Source organism: Polistes dominula, unplaced genomic scaffold, assembly GCF_049000335.1.
Source record: "Polistes dominula isolate Pdom_NZ unplaced genomic scaffold, Pdom_raw_medaka contig_15, whole genome shotgun sequence".
Taxonomy (NCBI): Eukaryota; Metazoa; Arthropoda; class Insecta; order Hymenoptera; family Vespidae; genus Polistes; species Polistes dominula.
This window is the reverse complement of record NW_028300915.1, coordinates 1,730,509-1,746,076: the sequence shown is the minus strand read 5'-3', so window position 1 is coordinate 1,746,076 and position 15,568 is coordinate 1,730,509. Positions and strand designations below refer to the sequence as shown.

At 28.0% G+C, this 15,568-nt stretch overlaps 3 protein-coding genes and 2 long non-coding RNA genes across 9 annotated transcripts in view; 2 read left to right on the top strand and 3 right to left on the bottom strand.

Annotated features, from left to right (window-relative positions):
• The window catches only part of LOC107068197 (cytochrome c oxidase assembly factor 5), an 84,532-nt gene extending 79,428 nt beyond the window's left edge, over nt 1–5,104 (bottom strand). For 2 of the 4 annotated variants that reach the window (XR_016175890.1, XM_089170223.1), the window contains exons 1-2: nt 4,918–5,101; nt 4,690–4,791 (exon numbers count right to left, since the gene is read on the bottom strand). Coding sequence is in view for 3 of the 4 variants with exons in the window: in XM_089170223.1 (XP_089026349.1) it covers nt 4,690–4,791; nt 4,918–5,022 (207 nt within the window). In the remaining variant the exon portion in view is untranslated. Of the gene's footprint in view, nt 1–20; nt 738–4,197; nt 4,457–4,689; nt 4,792–4,917 lie in introns of those variants that run through there. The other 2 variants (XM_015324358.2, XM_089170222.1) reach the window with 2 other exon arrangements.
• An 11-nt stretch (nt 5,105–5,115) lies between these two features.
• Nucleotides 5,116–6,635, top strand: LOC107068194 (lysM and putative peptidoglycan-binding domain-containing protein 4). 2 transcript variants are annotated; one of them, XM_015324355.2, is made up of 3 exons: nt 5,116–5,217; nt 5,510–5,722; nt 5,802–6,635. In XM_015324355.2, the coding sequence occupies exons 2-3, from the start codon at nt 5,516–5,518 to the stop codon at nt 6,312–6,314; spliced, it is 720 nt and encodes a 239-aa protein (XP_015179841.2). In that variant the 5' UTR covers nt 5,116–5,217; nt 5,510–5,515; the 3' UTR covers nt 6,315–6,635. The 2 variants fall into 2 exon arrangements, with proteins under 2 accessions (XP_015179841.2, XP_089026347.1); XM_089170221.1 differs by having other exon boundaries at nt 5,177–5,337.
• Nucleotides 6,636–6,929: 294 nt separating this feature from the next.
• On the bottom strand, nt 6,930–8,459 carry RpS11 (ribosomal protein S11). The gene is made up of 5 exons (XM_015324330.2): nt 8,364–8,459; nt 7,913–8,038; nt 7,639–7,844; nt 7,283–7,426; nt 6,930–7,069 (listed from the first exon to the last, which is right to left on the bottom strand). Exons 1-4 carry the CDS (start codon nt 8,373–8,375, stop codon nt 7,303–7,305), a joined length of 468 nt encoding a protein of 155 aa, XP_015179816.1. The 5' UTR covers nt 8,376–8,459; the 3' UTR covers nt 6,930–7,069; nt 7,283–7,302.
• Nucleotides 8,460–8,708: 249 nt separating this feature from the next.
• On the top strand, nt 8,709–14,080 carry LOC149033157 (uncharacterized). Its single transcript, XR_016175948.1, has 3 exons — nt 8,709–9,483; nt 13,588–13,775; nt 13,863–14,080. It is a non-coding gene; the product is annotated as an uncharacterized LOC149033157 (long non-coding RNA).
• LOC149033158 (uncharacterized) lies at nt 9,472–9,825 on the bottom strand. Its single transcript, XR_016175949.1, has 2 exons — nt 9,600–9,825; nt 9,472–9,528 (listed from the first exon to the last, which is right to left on the bottom strand). It is a non-coding gene; the product is annotated as an uncharacterized LOC149033158 (long non-coding RNA).
• Nucleotides 14,081–15,568: the final 1,488 nt, after the last annotated feature.

The following is a 15,568-nucleotide window of genomic DNA, read 5'->3' as shown; positions in this document are numbered from 1 at the left end:
CAACAAATGTGTTGTGATGCTTTGTATGAAGAAAGCAAAAAAAAAAAAAAAAAAAAAAAACTAAATCTTACCGTCGTCAAAAACACACGTTGTATACACTTCTCTTACATGCGATCAAATCGATGAGAAAATTTTATTATATATCATGTACAACGAATATAAAATGATGAAGAAGAGAATGCTAACAATAAATTTAACTTCTAATAAATTATATTACAAATGATAATTGTTGTTTCATATTTTATTCCTGCTTCGTTATTTTGTTATAAGAGATATTGAAATTTGTTTATACTTACTTATTGATGATTATTATTTGAATGTTTCGTTATTCTATTAAACCCTTTGAGTGCTACGGACGCATATATGCGTTTGGTTAAAATTATCAGAGTATACTCTATCGACATATACGCATATGTGTTTGTTTATATTTTAATTAATTAAATTATATTTATATAAAGAATGATTTTAATTATTAATTATCATTTATTATTAGAATCTAATTTAATAATAAACAATTCTGTTTCTACAAAATAATTTAGATAAAAGTATATTCAACACTCATAGGGTTACAAATCTACATATGCAAGTATTTTTTAATTATTTACAAGGAAAATTATTATATTACAAAATACAACTAATACGTTTTCACATATCACCAAAAAAAAAAGTGATCAAAGTGAAAAACGTTGTTTACTCATTTAACCCTTTATTCCTCGAAATCTTCTTCTTCCGTCCAACTAAAAATAAAATAAAATAAAACACACACAAAAGAAAAGAAAAAGAATATTTCAAGTATTATTTAAATATATATATATATATATAGAAATATATAGAAATATATATGTGTATACACAGAAATGGCTCGTTTATGGGGTGGTACTGTAAAATTATTATAATTAAGTTAATACATAATTAATTAATATTTTCTTTATGCATTGTTTTTTTAATGAAAAATTACCTTTTTTTTTTTAAAATACCTTTAATAATATACCTTAATATATAAAATATCTGTTTTTTTTGTTTTACTTTAAATAATAGAAAGGTGAATATAATTATTTTGGAAATACATAATTATGAATAATTGCATAAATTTCATACGATTGATAATTATGCACCAATCTTTCTTAATATATATATAAATTACTTGTCACGTTGTTTGTTCGCAATGGACTCCTAAACTACTGAACCGATTTCAATGAAATTTTCCACACTGTGTGCAGTTTCATTCAACTTGAAAGTTAGGATAGTTTAGATCTCAATTTATAATCGCAATATTATTTTATTACGAATTATTTGTTTATTAACAAAGAGTCATGATTATCTCTGTTAGTTCGATAAGATTCTAATAGATGGTGATATAAGATAATTCGTTGACTTAAAGACACGTGTCTATTGAACTGATTGTGAGCCACAGCAACACGTGCCGAAGCAATCCTAGTTAAATATAAATAAATACATTTATTGATTTATGAATGTATTATATTTATCACACAATGTCATATTAATACTCACATAAACATATATTTATCTGTATAATGAGATTTATTGCACAGTATCGCTGTTTACATCCACCAGTTTACGTGTTCGTAATAACATTATGTGACATCAAATAATTCGTACGTTATAATTAACATTTAAAAGATAACAGTTTGTTGTATTATATGTAAATTATCATTATTAAAATTATTTACAATTATGACGACAATAACTAAATTTGAAGAAAATGTTTGTTCTAGTAGTACTGAGATCAAAACTGTAATTCAAATACAACATTTTAAATATTTAAAGCCAAGTCATATAAATAATGTCGAAGAATTATTTCTAAAAAATGTCAAACGTCCATTACCCGATTTTACATTTAAAGATGATTTTTACAACGATATTACGCTAGTTAAACAATATTATGAAATGAAGAATTGGTTGTGCGGTTGTGAAACAAGAAATGCATTGTTTTGTTATCCATGTTTGTTAATGGGAGGTGAACAACTATGGACAGAGAGGGGAATTTCTAGTATACATAAATTAAATGACAAAATTGCAAAACATGAAAAATTGGCTGATCATATAAACAATGGCGTTGCTTTGGCTCTTTTAAAACAATTACATAATAAACATAGGAAAGATTCTAATACTGTTATTAAAGATAATGACAAAATGGTCCCATATAATGATAATAAAATTTTAAACGAGTTAATCGAATGTATAATATATTGTAGACATTTGATTATTCCTTTGCATGAATTTAATAATGATACGAATTATTTGACAATTCAAAATCAATTTAACGAATTAATTAATATTGCAATTAAATCACATTATGTAAAAGAAAATTTAAAAGATAATAAAACCTTTCAAAGACTTAGGAGTAATATGACTGATTATCTTTTTAAAGTATATCAAAATGAAATCATTGAAGATGTTAAAAAAACATCATTCGTAGCTGTTATAATTGATGACATAACTGACGTTACAGAACATTATCAAATGGTGATTATTTTACGATATTTATTAAATAATAAATTAATTGAACGTTTTTGGGGATTTTTTACTCCAACTGATAAAACTGTAAAAAGCATAAGTCAAATTATTATAGAACAATTAAATATTATATTTCAAGATAAGAAAGAAAAATTAATAGCTCAGACATTTGATGGTGCAATATTTATGAATCGTATAAAAAAGACTATTCAAACGAATGTCAAAAAATTCTACAATAATGCACATTTTGTTAATTGTTATGTTCATCAACCAAATCTTATAATGAAAAATATAGCAAGTATTACGAATAATTCGAAAATAAGTTACTCATATATTAATGCTATATCAACATTTTTTTTAAAATCACCACAATATTTAAACATACTTCATAAACACGTAAACATTAGTAATTCTTTACCACCTAATAAAAGATGGAAATTTAACATAGACACGGTGAAACAAGTTTACGAATATTTAGAACCATTACGGGATTGTTTTAATGAAATTTTATCAACGTCAAACAATGATCAAATTATTGCAGAAACTACAGGAATATTACATTATTTAAATAATAAAAAATTCTTATTTTGGTTGGAACTTTATAATCAGATAATGCCACACATTGACAAAATTTACAATCAAATGTTATCACCTACGATTAATGTATTTCAAGTGAACGATTATATAAAAAACTTTAAAAATAATATTTACATAATAAAAAATTCGGAATATTGTAAAAATTTTGTAAACGAACTCATCATTGAAGCTAAAGAAGTATGTAACTGTCTATGCACTGATATTCAACACAGAAATCATTTTCATAAACATTTAGCAGCTGCTACGTTATTTGACAAAAATAATATTGAACAATTTAAAAATAAATTTCCCATGAAAGAAATGAAATTAATTATTGAAGCATATCCTATGATCAATAAAGACAAATTTAAAACTGAACTTCAAATATTTTATGATAACGACAGTATGCATCATTATAATCAATTATATGATTTATACGAATTTATAATAGATAACGATTTACATCATATTCTTAGTGAAATTACTACGATTATTGAAATACTTTTGACCACTCCTATGTTAACAACGGAAACTAAACGATGTTTTTCAACGTTACAAAAGATAAAAGAATTTTTAAGGACTAATGTTTATTACGAAAATTTAAATGCAATGACTATGATGGTAATTGATAAAAGATTTCTTTTAAATAAATCAACAATCAAAGATGACGTTATCGCTCATCTTTTTCACCAAATACAAGGATCAAATAAAGGGGTTATTTTCAAATGTTAAACTAAACTAATTGAAGTATAACACGCATGATATTTATATAATAGAAATTATAAAAACACACACACACATATATATATATATATATATATATAAGCAAAACAAGCTAACAATCTTCAATTTATTAAACAATGTTTATTCAATTTTTGAACTAGAATGACCAATTAAAGAAAATTGTATCATCAAATTATGTCTTTTACCTGAGCAGATCTTTCATCGTTCCAAACTTTGTTCATTTGGATATTATTTTAATATTTATTTTTAAATACAACTTTTATGTAATCCTAAATCAAAATATTCTCTTATGCTTATTGCTCTCATATATATATATATACATGTTAAACTATGAAGTATTGCAAAGGGTTGTTGAAAGCTAAAAATAATAAAAACTTTGTTCGATGTTATGTATATCGTTTTATACTTTTTATTATAGCGAATCAAATGACTCAACTTTAGAAAATCATATGTTTTACAATGTATATATATATATATATATAGAAAGATATATACCATTTATGTAATAAGAATTCTTGATTTGTTAAATAGCACTATAACATGTACGATACATTACCAACAATTTTATAACTGACCGTAACACATTTTGTGTTAAACGCATTGGTTGACACTGATGATATGTTTTTTCCTTGTTTTGTAATTTCTTTAAAAATATACACTGTAAGACAATTTACAACTGTAATAATTGAATGAAAGAAAAGTGGTTTTCAAACTGAACAAATAACTGCAATGAGAAACATATTTGACAACAACAAGACTGTAACCGATAATACTATTTTTAAAACCTGGTATATATATATTTTGAAAGTTGCTATATTGATATCAAATCACGAGCCACAACTGTGTATACACATATATATATATATATATAATTTACATTTATGTACTTACCATAGAATGCTTGCAATCAAATAATGTTTGCATATAGGTATAACATTCATCTGGCACACTTGGATGTCTACTTCGAAGGCATTCTCTTGGTGTGATTTTCTCCTAAAAATAGAACAAAATTATTGTATTGAAATTCAATCAATAGGTTAAAATGTTCAAATTGTTATAAAAATTCATTGCATCATTAAATCATTTTTAAGGTTAGAAATGTCACTTTGAATTATTTACTTTTTTACAACAATCCGTTTCAAGTAGACATAATTTTAATTGAGCTCGAAGATGAGCACATCTGCTTGTATCTTTTAAAACCTCCCCATGTTCTGGATAATCCATTATATTCACGTGTTTGCATCAAACGAATAATTCACTGTTTCACTACCGATGCATATAGACATTATGTATTGAATACGATAACGTAACATAGATGGCGCTCGATTCGTACTTTGCTTACTTATACATATATGATGATCTGTCATCTACTCTGACAGATTAAACGTATTGCATATTGCATTGGCAAGAAAATATCAAGTAATTCACAATGATTATTATTAAAATAATAATACATTTATAAATATTTCACATACTGATCATAAAATATTAATACTAAGTGCATATGATTAAATACGAATACAATATTTTAGATTTCAGGTTAGATTTGTAACAATATTCAAAAGAAATTCTTATCTATTTTATTTAAGATTAAAATAATTATCTTGATATAATCTTTTAATGATGTCTTTCATCTTTTGATATGTATTATTATTATTATTATTTTTTTTTTTAATATATTTTTTAATATACATTTACAATTTGTATTTAGACACAAATGGTATATCAGCGTGGAAATCAGAAGGAAGGTTCTCCCCATTATGTATTTCTTTATTCGGATGACGAAAATAGTGAAGATGAAGAAAATTTTCCTTTACAGACACGCACTAGTACTACATCTTCCCCGAGGAAAGTGGAAGTGATAAATGTGATAGTTAAACCAGAGGATACATTGCAAGCATTAGCACTACGATACAGATGTACAGTATGTATACATAAAAATTCAAAGAATGATACAAAATTAAATAAACTTTCTATTCAATATCATTAATTATTGATTATAGATATCAGAATTAAAAAGAATAAACAAGATTCATAAAGAGAATGAAATATATGCTCGGAGACACATTAAAGTGCCAATTCAACCATTTTCTATTTTAACAGAAAGTTTGGATCAAACTTCAACAGTAAAAGAAGAAAAATTAAACGATGATTCTGCATTAACTGAATCAGATACTATTACAAGAGTGCAACCATTAATAAATTTAACAAATGTTTCTGTTCCTATTGATCTTCCTAAAACTGAAATTAATAATATTATACTAAATTCAGTATGCGAACCTTTAGCAACGTATAAATCAAATAACACATCAGAAACATATTCAACAGAAACCGATCAGTTACTTAATTCTACAGAAAGTGAGGTAATAACACAATCACATATTGTGGATACATTTAAATGTTCTGGTGATGATTGTGGGTTATCGTGGACTCAACTTTTGGGAGCTACTCTATTATTAGGTTTAGCTGGTCCTATTATATACATATTGTATATAACTTCTAAAGAAAACCATTAAAGTAACATAAAATATAGAAATATAGTAACTGATTCCACGAAAACAGCATGTAAATGGAAACCGTATAAATGTAATCATGAAAAAAAACATTTGCATGTGTTAATTAAGTCTGTTTGTAAGTATACATGAAAAATTAGAATCTCGATATAATAATAATTACTAAAAAAAAGTGCCTTTATATATGAATAATATATACATATATATATATATATTTATTAATAAGAGAATATATAGTTTTAATTTGTACTCGAAAGTATCTAGTGTGGTTTATACTGCACATTTTTATAAGATATATATTAAATTAAATTATTTTATATTGAATTGTACTTTGTTTTTTAACGATTTTGTAATATTTAAAAATGGAACGGTTTTTCTCAAAATTGTATGTAATAATGTAATTACTTATGACAATAAGTGCTTTTGCTAGACACTATTTTATCCAAAATTTATGACATTATAAAATAATACTTTGATATGATAAACTTTTATGTAAGAATGAAAAGACAAATATCTAAATAATATTCAATTTAACATTTTCCTATTTCTAAATTCCTACTGTTCAATATATTTTTACAATAATTGAAACATCAATTTTCAAAACATGATTAATAAAAATGTGTTTAAATACAAACTTGTTTATTATTTTCAGTTATACATAAAAATGGTAATAATTAATATATACCATTATTTCCAAAATGTAGAACTATTGATGTATATATCTTAGTCAGTTTCTTCATCTGTTGAATTGTATAACTCTGTAAAATAATAATAAATAATTAGATACAATTTTTCATAAAACTTAGATTATAAAAAAAAATGTCAAAATATTAATTCAGTTTACAATTGATTATCTTTCATTCTATATTCAGAAGACCGTCGTAGATTATCATCATTTATAAAATATATTTTTCTTCAAAATAATCTACACATTTATATATAATACATGAAACAAACAAAACAATACTTACTTATTTTAATAAACTGACTTTTAAAATTTCTTGAAGCTTTTCTTAGAACCAGTTCCTTTTGAAACTTTCAAAACATTAAATCTTACTGTCTTGCTCAGAGGTCTGCATTCTCCAATAGTAACTACATCCCCAATTTCAACATCTCTGTATAAAACAAAAATTAAGAATATTCAATAAGAGTGCACTTAAATCAACGCAATATTATTTATAAATTTAAATAAAACTTTATCAGAATTCCATTATCTTCAATAATTTCTTAAGAAGACCGTCGTGGAATTAAAAAATCATCATATGAAACATTGTGTACGCTACTTTACAAATATATATATATATATAATAATTTAATAATACTGTACCTGAAGCATGGACTCAGATGTACACTCATATTACGATGACGTTTTTCAAATCTGTTGTATTTTCTGATATAATGTAGATAATCCCTTCTAATAACAATAGTTCTTTGCATTTTCATTTTTTGAACCACACCGGTAAGAATGCGTCCTCTGATGGAAACATTTCCAGTAAATGGGCACTTCTTATCGATGTATGTACCTTCAATAGCCTATAAATGAATAAATAACATAATATTTATTTAAAATAAAAAAAAATAGAAAACAAATGTGATCTTACCTCACGTGGTGTTTTAAAACCAAGTCCAATATTGCGGTAGTATCTCATAGGCTTCCTCCTCTTGGGTCCCAGACCTTTCTTACGGTTAAGAAAGATCGTGGGTTGTTTTTGAAAAGCTCGTTCATTCTGTAATTAAATATTAAATTTTAATCACATAATCTTTCTTTAAACAAAAAAAGAAACGATTATTAATTGGATAGTATATATATATATATATATATTGATTGCATTGAAACAGAATGCATTTATAAATATATAACGCCTTAACCACGTGCAGCGACGACAACTTTTAACCTGTACCTGTAGTTTATTTGACTAAGTTACACTTTTTTTTTATAAATAATTACTTTTAATATAATTATTTTGACAAAATATTATTAATTTTATAATATTAAACATTAATAAAAGATATTTTTTTGCTTAATTAGAGAACTAATATCAGAATACGTACCTGATCCGCCATTTTGAGTGGTAGAAAGAACGGCTACCAGAGAAATACTTACTACGTAGTCATTTGAGTGTCGTTTATGCAGTTCTACCAACTTCATGAAATTGGATGAGTTGAAATCCGATTTCAACGCCCTCTATATTCAACGGTAATTTCTTTTTTCTTTTTTTTTTTTAAATAACGTACACTTTTTATCATAACTTGCATTATATTCACGTATTTAATGCGATTAAAATAATATTGATAATAATTGAAAAAAAATTAGGATTTTTTTTTATTATATTACAATTGCAACCATTTCCAATATAATTTTAGAAATGAAAAATCGTGATTGGTAGACATGAATTATATATCATTTCCTTTACTTCAATTTAAAAATGTACTTTTATCTTTAGTATGTAAATAATCGTTAATATAAAATTATATTCAAATTTATCTATATATTTGAATTATATTAATTTGCATTTAAAAAGATTTTATTTAAGAATGAATTTAAATATAAAAAAATGTATTCACCTACCAATGAGTAAAAGTGCATGTAGATACGACTTAAACGAATAATATTGTGGTTTCATCGTTCCGTGGTTTACCGCCAGACGTTCTTAACTTTTATGATACTTAAATATGGCGAGCGCGAAAATATGAAATAATCTATATATATATATATATATATACACACGTAATACGTGTTTTTAAAAATATTAGCTTGTCCTAAGATTTTTTACAATTGTTTTTTTTTATAAAGAATAATAATAGATCTAAAAAATGATATATATATATAGTTAAAAAATAATGGAGGAACTTAAAAAATACATAGAAGCATATATAAATGAATATCAGGTAGAAGAAAAGAAAAAAATATATTGTAAGATTAATCTCGTTTATGATATATCTTCCTTGTCATCGTATTGGTGAAGTTTGATGTTAGAAAAAATTGATTTTAGATGGAAAAGGTGATTTTAACTGCAAGAGTACATTGTCACTGTTCATTGGTACGAAGAGGATATATACGAAGGACGACGTCAAGTAGTATCGACGTGGGAATGCTTGAAACGATACTAACTCCTTGACGTTGACAAGCGAGCAACATCGTCGATCAGTGACCATTAAATTGTTGTTTTAGGTAAGTCGTTTAAGGCTAGCCACCGGTTATCGTTGAACACTCTAGCTACAACGGACATGAACAGTAATAGTGGATGAAGTCTATCTCTTTCTCTCGCTTTCTCGCATCTTTCGCACCTGCGGCCCATGACAAGTTCTTTTCTTATTATGGGAACCCGTACAAGTCGTGGTACGACGAAGAAATCGATCCACTGTCGCTTTTTGCACAATTATGCGCACTACTACTGTGACTTTCAATACTTTTTATTAACTTTCCTCATGTATCTCTCTTGGCAACGATATCTATCTGACCATTTTATCAAACAAGATACGATACGACGAGTTACGCATCGTCAAACGAAATCGTCATTCGGCACGTGATCGATTATGTTACAAAGAAATTTATCTATCACTCTTTTATATATATATATATATATATATATATATATAGAGAAGAACTATTTATTAACCTCTTACACGTGAATTACGTTAAATTATACTCTCATAGTCATTGTGTAATAAACATTATTATATCATTTATTAATTTATAAGTATAATTTGAGAGTACTTGATAATATGTTGAAACAAGTATTTATAAATAAACAAATATTTTCACGTTTCAGTGAGATTGGTATTTCTAGTGTAAAGGGTTAACGAATGAACCAATATCTATAAAAGGTTTTAAAGAATGAGTGGAATGTATTGTAAATGTTGCGTATTTGGGTCAAGGAAAATGGCGTCGCGCAATTGATACCACAGTTAAATGGTATGATTAATGAACACGCGATGATGCATGAGATATTATTTAGAAGGAAGATTCAATATGATGATCGAGATGCGATAATCAAACGTCGATGACGTTTCCTCAACGTATGCTAATAATTGTAAAAGTAACGAGAGAGATAGAGAGACCATTAAGAAAGTTCAAATGCTAGGTGATCATGAAGAAGATTAACTATGTTAAATCTATTCAATTTAAATAACGCCAAAATGTCGAATGAAGGCGTCACGAATACATTGAAAGATGTATTGTCATTCAAAATAAATATCTTTAGATGATTTGTTCATTTTTAATTTATACTATTACTATAATTAGATATAATATAATTTGTAATATAAGTAATTACTTTTTCCCGCCATTTTGATAGTTAGTAAAATACTTTAGTCAACAATATTATTAAAAATACTGAATGTGGATGAAAATTAAATTACATTAAATTTTTTTATTTTATAATATACCACATTTGTATTACTTATATATATATATATATATATATATATAAAATTTATATACATGAGTGTGTAAATACTTTTATCATACTTACTGTAAAAAAAAAAGCCAAGCTTTTATGTCAAAGGTCCAAAGAGCGTAGTACCCTGATCGAACCAAAGGGTTAGTTGACTGGCAGCGATCGAAGATGTTTCTATATTAGGTGATATTGGCAAAGAAAAAGACAGAAAGAAAAATAAAAAAAGAAAGAGAGAGAGATATATTAAATGTACGTCGTAGCGTGTTAGGTATCATGGTGGTACGCTCACTTCCGGAGCCGTGACTTCTATCAAAGCCTGTAATTAGTAATTACCGGTGAAGCGGCAACGCCAACAATACTGTATGATGTGCGTCTAACTTAAGAAGAAGGATGGAAAATTATTGATTGGACGTCGATGAACCCTATGCTAGTTTTGTCATTAACGGTCTCTTTGGGATAATCGAAGTGTCCTATTAAAATCTTCTAAAACCTGTCATCGATAAAAGAGTGGAGGTTTAAACTTTGATTAAATAATTCTTTATTATTGACAAATAATGAAACAAAGTTTTAAATTTAAGATTTGGAAAATTCATAAATAATATTATATGTGATTTTCTCTTATGGAAAATTATACTAGAAGAGGCCCCACGTCATACTCGACTTCGAGGATGAGAAGGACGGCGGTTGTCTCGAAGGTTTCTCCCGCTGACTGACCGGATCGCCGGTTGTTCGGTTTTACAAGCAGAAAATAATACGGTATGCAAATAAAGGTTGCTAACCTGACTGTGGTGGTAGCCAGGCTTTTGCTTCGACGTGTGTGCACACATTACGTTGCTGATCCTTTACGATATCTTCGTCGTTTCGTCGACGTGCCCTTTTTCTTTTACCTCCCACCCAACCCCCTTGCCATTCGTATTCTCGCGTGTGCACACGCATACGTAAAAAGAAATAAATAAAGAAAGATGTGAGAGAATCAAGACGTGTGACGAAATGCCTATTGCCTTTTCAACACGACGACACATTCTACGATTATCGAAGTATAGTTAGACTAGTAGTAGTAGTAGTAGTAGTAGTAGTAATAGTAGTAGTCGTCTATCTTTCCTTGAACACCGATCTTACGCAGAGGGGGTTGTTATCCAACTTGTTCGATCTACTTTATAAAAGGAACAGAGGAATAATGTTCCTGTAGTACACGTCTAATAAACCTAGTGCGTATAAACTTTTGTCGGTTATTTTACTCGTGCGTGACCACTTCCGCCGTTTCTTGACCTTGAGACGCCTCCTCCAAAGGAAGAATCATTATTACGTAGCGAAATTACGCGGATTATGGTTATACTTTTGACTTTTGTCGGATATTAATCGCGATTTCTTGTTTTTAATCGGTTTCATATATAAGAGAGGGATAAATGAGATGTGATCAAGTTTTGAAAAAAAAAACAAAAACAAAAAACAAAAAGGGAAAGAAACATTTTATAATGCAAACAAATTGTACTATTGAATATTGTATAAAAGGGAAGATAGAGATAGGAGTTACAAGTATTCGTCGAGACGATAAGTTCTTTCTATTGTCGCGTACGACGTTTGTTGGTTGCGTTGCATATTTAACAGACAACAACAACAACAACAACAACAACAACAACACAGTTCCCTTTAAGTGCAAGCCATTGCTCGCGAGCAAGAGAGTGCTGTTAATATATCCAAGAGAACGAGAGGTACATGACAAACAGGTTTCTCTCTGGTGTGTTGTAGTCTGTCAAGAAGCCATTGAAGCGATCGGTGCCAAGTTGCTGTGGCAGGTGATTACGCGGGGGTCAAAGAATTTGCCGTAGATAAGCTGATTCGCAAAATCAAGGAAATCGTGCTTATGCATGGATGAACACCAATGGGAAAAGAGATGTATCTTATAATATATATATATATATATTATTATCGTTGAAGATGAATCGAGCTTGACGACTTTTCCATCGTTGACGGCTTTCGAGTTTAAATAAACCATCGTCGCCAATGATAAACCAGTCGCACCACTTAGAATTTTGCCGAACGTAAGATTTTCTCGTGTGACTGGTTTAAAGTAAGGATTAACTACGATAACGGTACCGAAAGCGCCAGAGTATTCAACAGCAGCAAGAACAACCTCTTCGATATCTGTTCATTCTCGCGTACACCCTTTTATATATATCTCTGCTCTATGTATTTAAATATATATACACGTAGGCGTCCACTTTCGATGAATTCATGAGAACAACCGGAAGAAATATCATTCAATGTTACATACAAATATAACATTTTAATCGAATAATATAAACGTTTGGAGGGGGGCATTCATTTTTGAAACAGTTGTATAAAAAAACTATTTATATTTGATTGAAATGAAAAAGTTATACACGATTATTCAAATTTCCTTTCGATTTCGTTTTATAAATGTAAAATAATTACACAAATAATTTTCTATGTATGTACGTAGTCATAGGTAAATCTTGAAAGTAATTTAATTACGTTGTTTGAAAATAATCGTATGCAACTCTTTCGTGTTTGTGCAAATGCGAGTTTGTAATACGTATGAGTTTATTTTTTATCCTTTATCCTTCTCTCTCTCTCTCTTTCTCTCTCTCTCTCTCTCTCTTTTCCATGGGTTACATGCGTGAGAATCGTCAGTAAATCTCATCGGATGTTGCTGTTAAACGATCATGTCGCATCCGCGCTTAACATGACTCAAATACCTAAATACTTTCACCCTTCATCTTCAATCTAAAATTCCAATTGTATTCTAGCGAATTATGAACCAATTGGATTCATGTAAAAAAAAGATTTGTAAAATATATATATATATATATCCGGTAGGATATGAGATTATTGAGAAAGGTGATTCGTTCTAGGTAACACCATGCTTACATACCGTTCGGATTCATGTGTACAACGTAAGTAGTTACGTACGTACGTGTACTTACCTATGGTGAACGTTTTGCGCTACGAAGGCACGAAAATTGTTGAAGAAAATTACGCTGGACTGCTGACCCTCCTCCTGGTTCTTCGGTTGAGGTTAGGTCGTGTCACGGAGAAGCCCGTAAGTACACGCCCCCATAACGATCGAAATTCATTTCCATAATTATCTCACGAACGCGGACTCACGGTTCGTTTCTTCGTTCTTTAGGTTCGTTCGTTCGTTCATTCGTTCGTTCGTTCGTTCGTTCGTTCGAATTGAACGTCGATCATAAGAGAACGCGTTTGGCCTCAATTCTTCTTTAAATTAACACAACTTTTTCTAATATTATTTTTTTTTTAATAAATTATAATTTTATTTTTATGTTTATTTTCTTCAATATTTTCTACAAAAAATTTGTTCGTTGATTTTGCGACAGATATTTGATATTTAGGGTGGTACAATAAAACGAAGAATTTTTATAGATATTTATTATTCATTATATTTAATTTATTATTAATTATAAATTATTATTTTATTTGTCATAAATTAAAAAATAAATAAAAATAAAAAAAAAAGAGTTATGTAAAAACAATCCTAGTAATAATATAACCTAAAAATCGGTTTTTTAACATCTTATGCAAATTTTCAAAGTTAGAAGATTCTATTATGTATCATATAAAACTTATATAAATACACCATGAAAAATTCAATTATTAATAATGCAATTTTTTTGTATTTACGTGACATACATTATTTTATTTCTCAACCCTTCGTACACGTATCTATATTTAGCCCTAAAAGAATACGACTGAATTTTCATGTTTCGTGCTTACGATTAATACTTTATAATTCATTTGCATATTTCCCATCTCCATCCCCCCACCCCATCCCTCTTCCCTACCCTTTAATCGTAAAGCAGACCTTCGTCGCTTATACGTGAATATATACGGTGATACCTGTTCTTTCTTGTTAACCGTTATTTCTAAAAATACATTGACTCGATATCTTCCTCGATATGATTTATAGCATATGATAGAAATAATTTGACTTTTATAGTATATTTGTTTAATACGAAAGTCTAAAACCCTCTTATTTTCTTTCAATCTAATTAACAATTTTATATTTAGTTTTAATAAAGTTTCGTATCTCGAGAGAATTGTGAAGTTACCCTACCTATACATACACCAAAGGGGTTGGTTAATCACGTGACAACGTGATAAACTTGGATGGTTGTCGATGACGTTTATGATCGCGTGTTATCTTTGAATTAATTTTTTTCTCGTCATTTCTAAGAATGTATTTAATCAAATATTTACTGCATTATAACGTTGGACATTTTTATTTATATAAAAAAAAATATGACATTACAGTACGTCATATAGTGATACAGGTTCATTGAAATTGATGAATACTTAAACAGATATTATTTGTATTTTTGATCGTACTCTTTCCATTTTATTTTTTTTATCGACAACCATCGATCTTTATTTTATTAGCTTTTAAGATCACAAACTTCACGACTTAGATGTCTATGTGATCTCTCTTACATTCTATTACATACTAGAATATTGTACTCAACGTCAGGATTGCTTGTAATGCCGTGTAATTTTGTTATACGCCTTGATGTTACGTTATGTCACGTATATTCTCGAATAACTTTCTGTTATTATCAAATCCATGCATTCATTTGCACAATTCATTCGTACGAGACATGATTTAAATAACAGTATCGATAACATACGATAATTTCAATATTATTTTCTAATCGTTAATATCGATCAAATTGTCATTTCCTACAAGTATTATCATTGATCATGTAACTTTTATTTATTACGACTCTTAAGTATACTTGTAACAGTTTATACAATTAATTTGAAGATCCGGCTACTGTACAACATTGATATGCATGAGACTCGAGACTGAAGGAGTGTAGG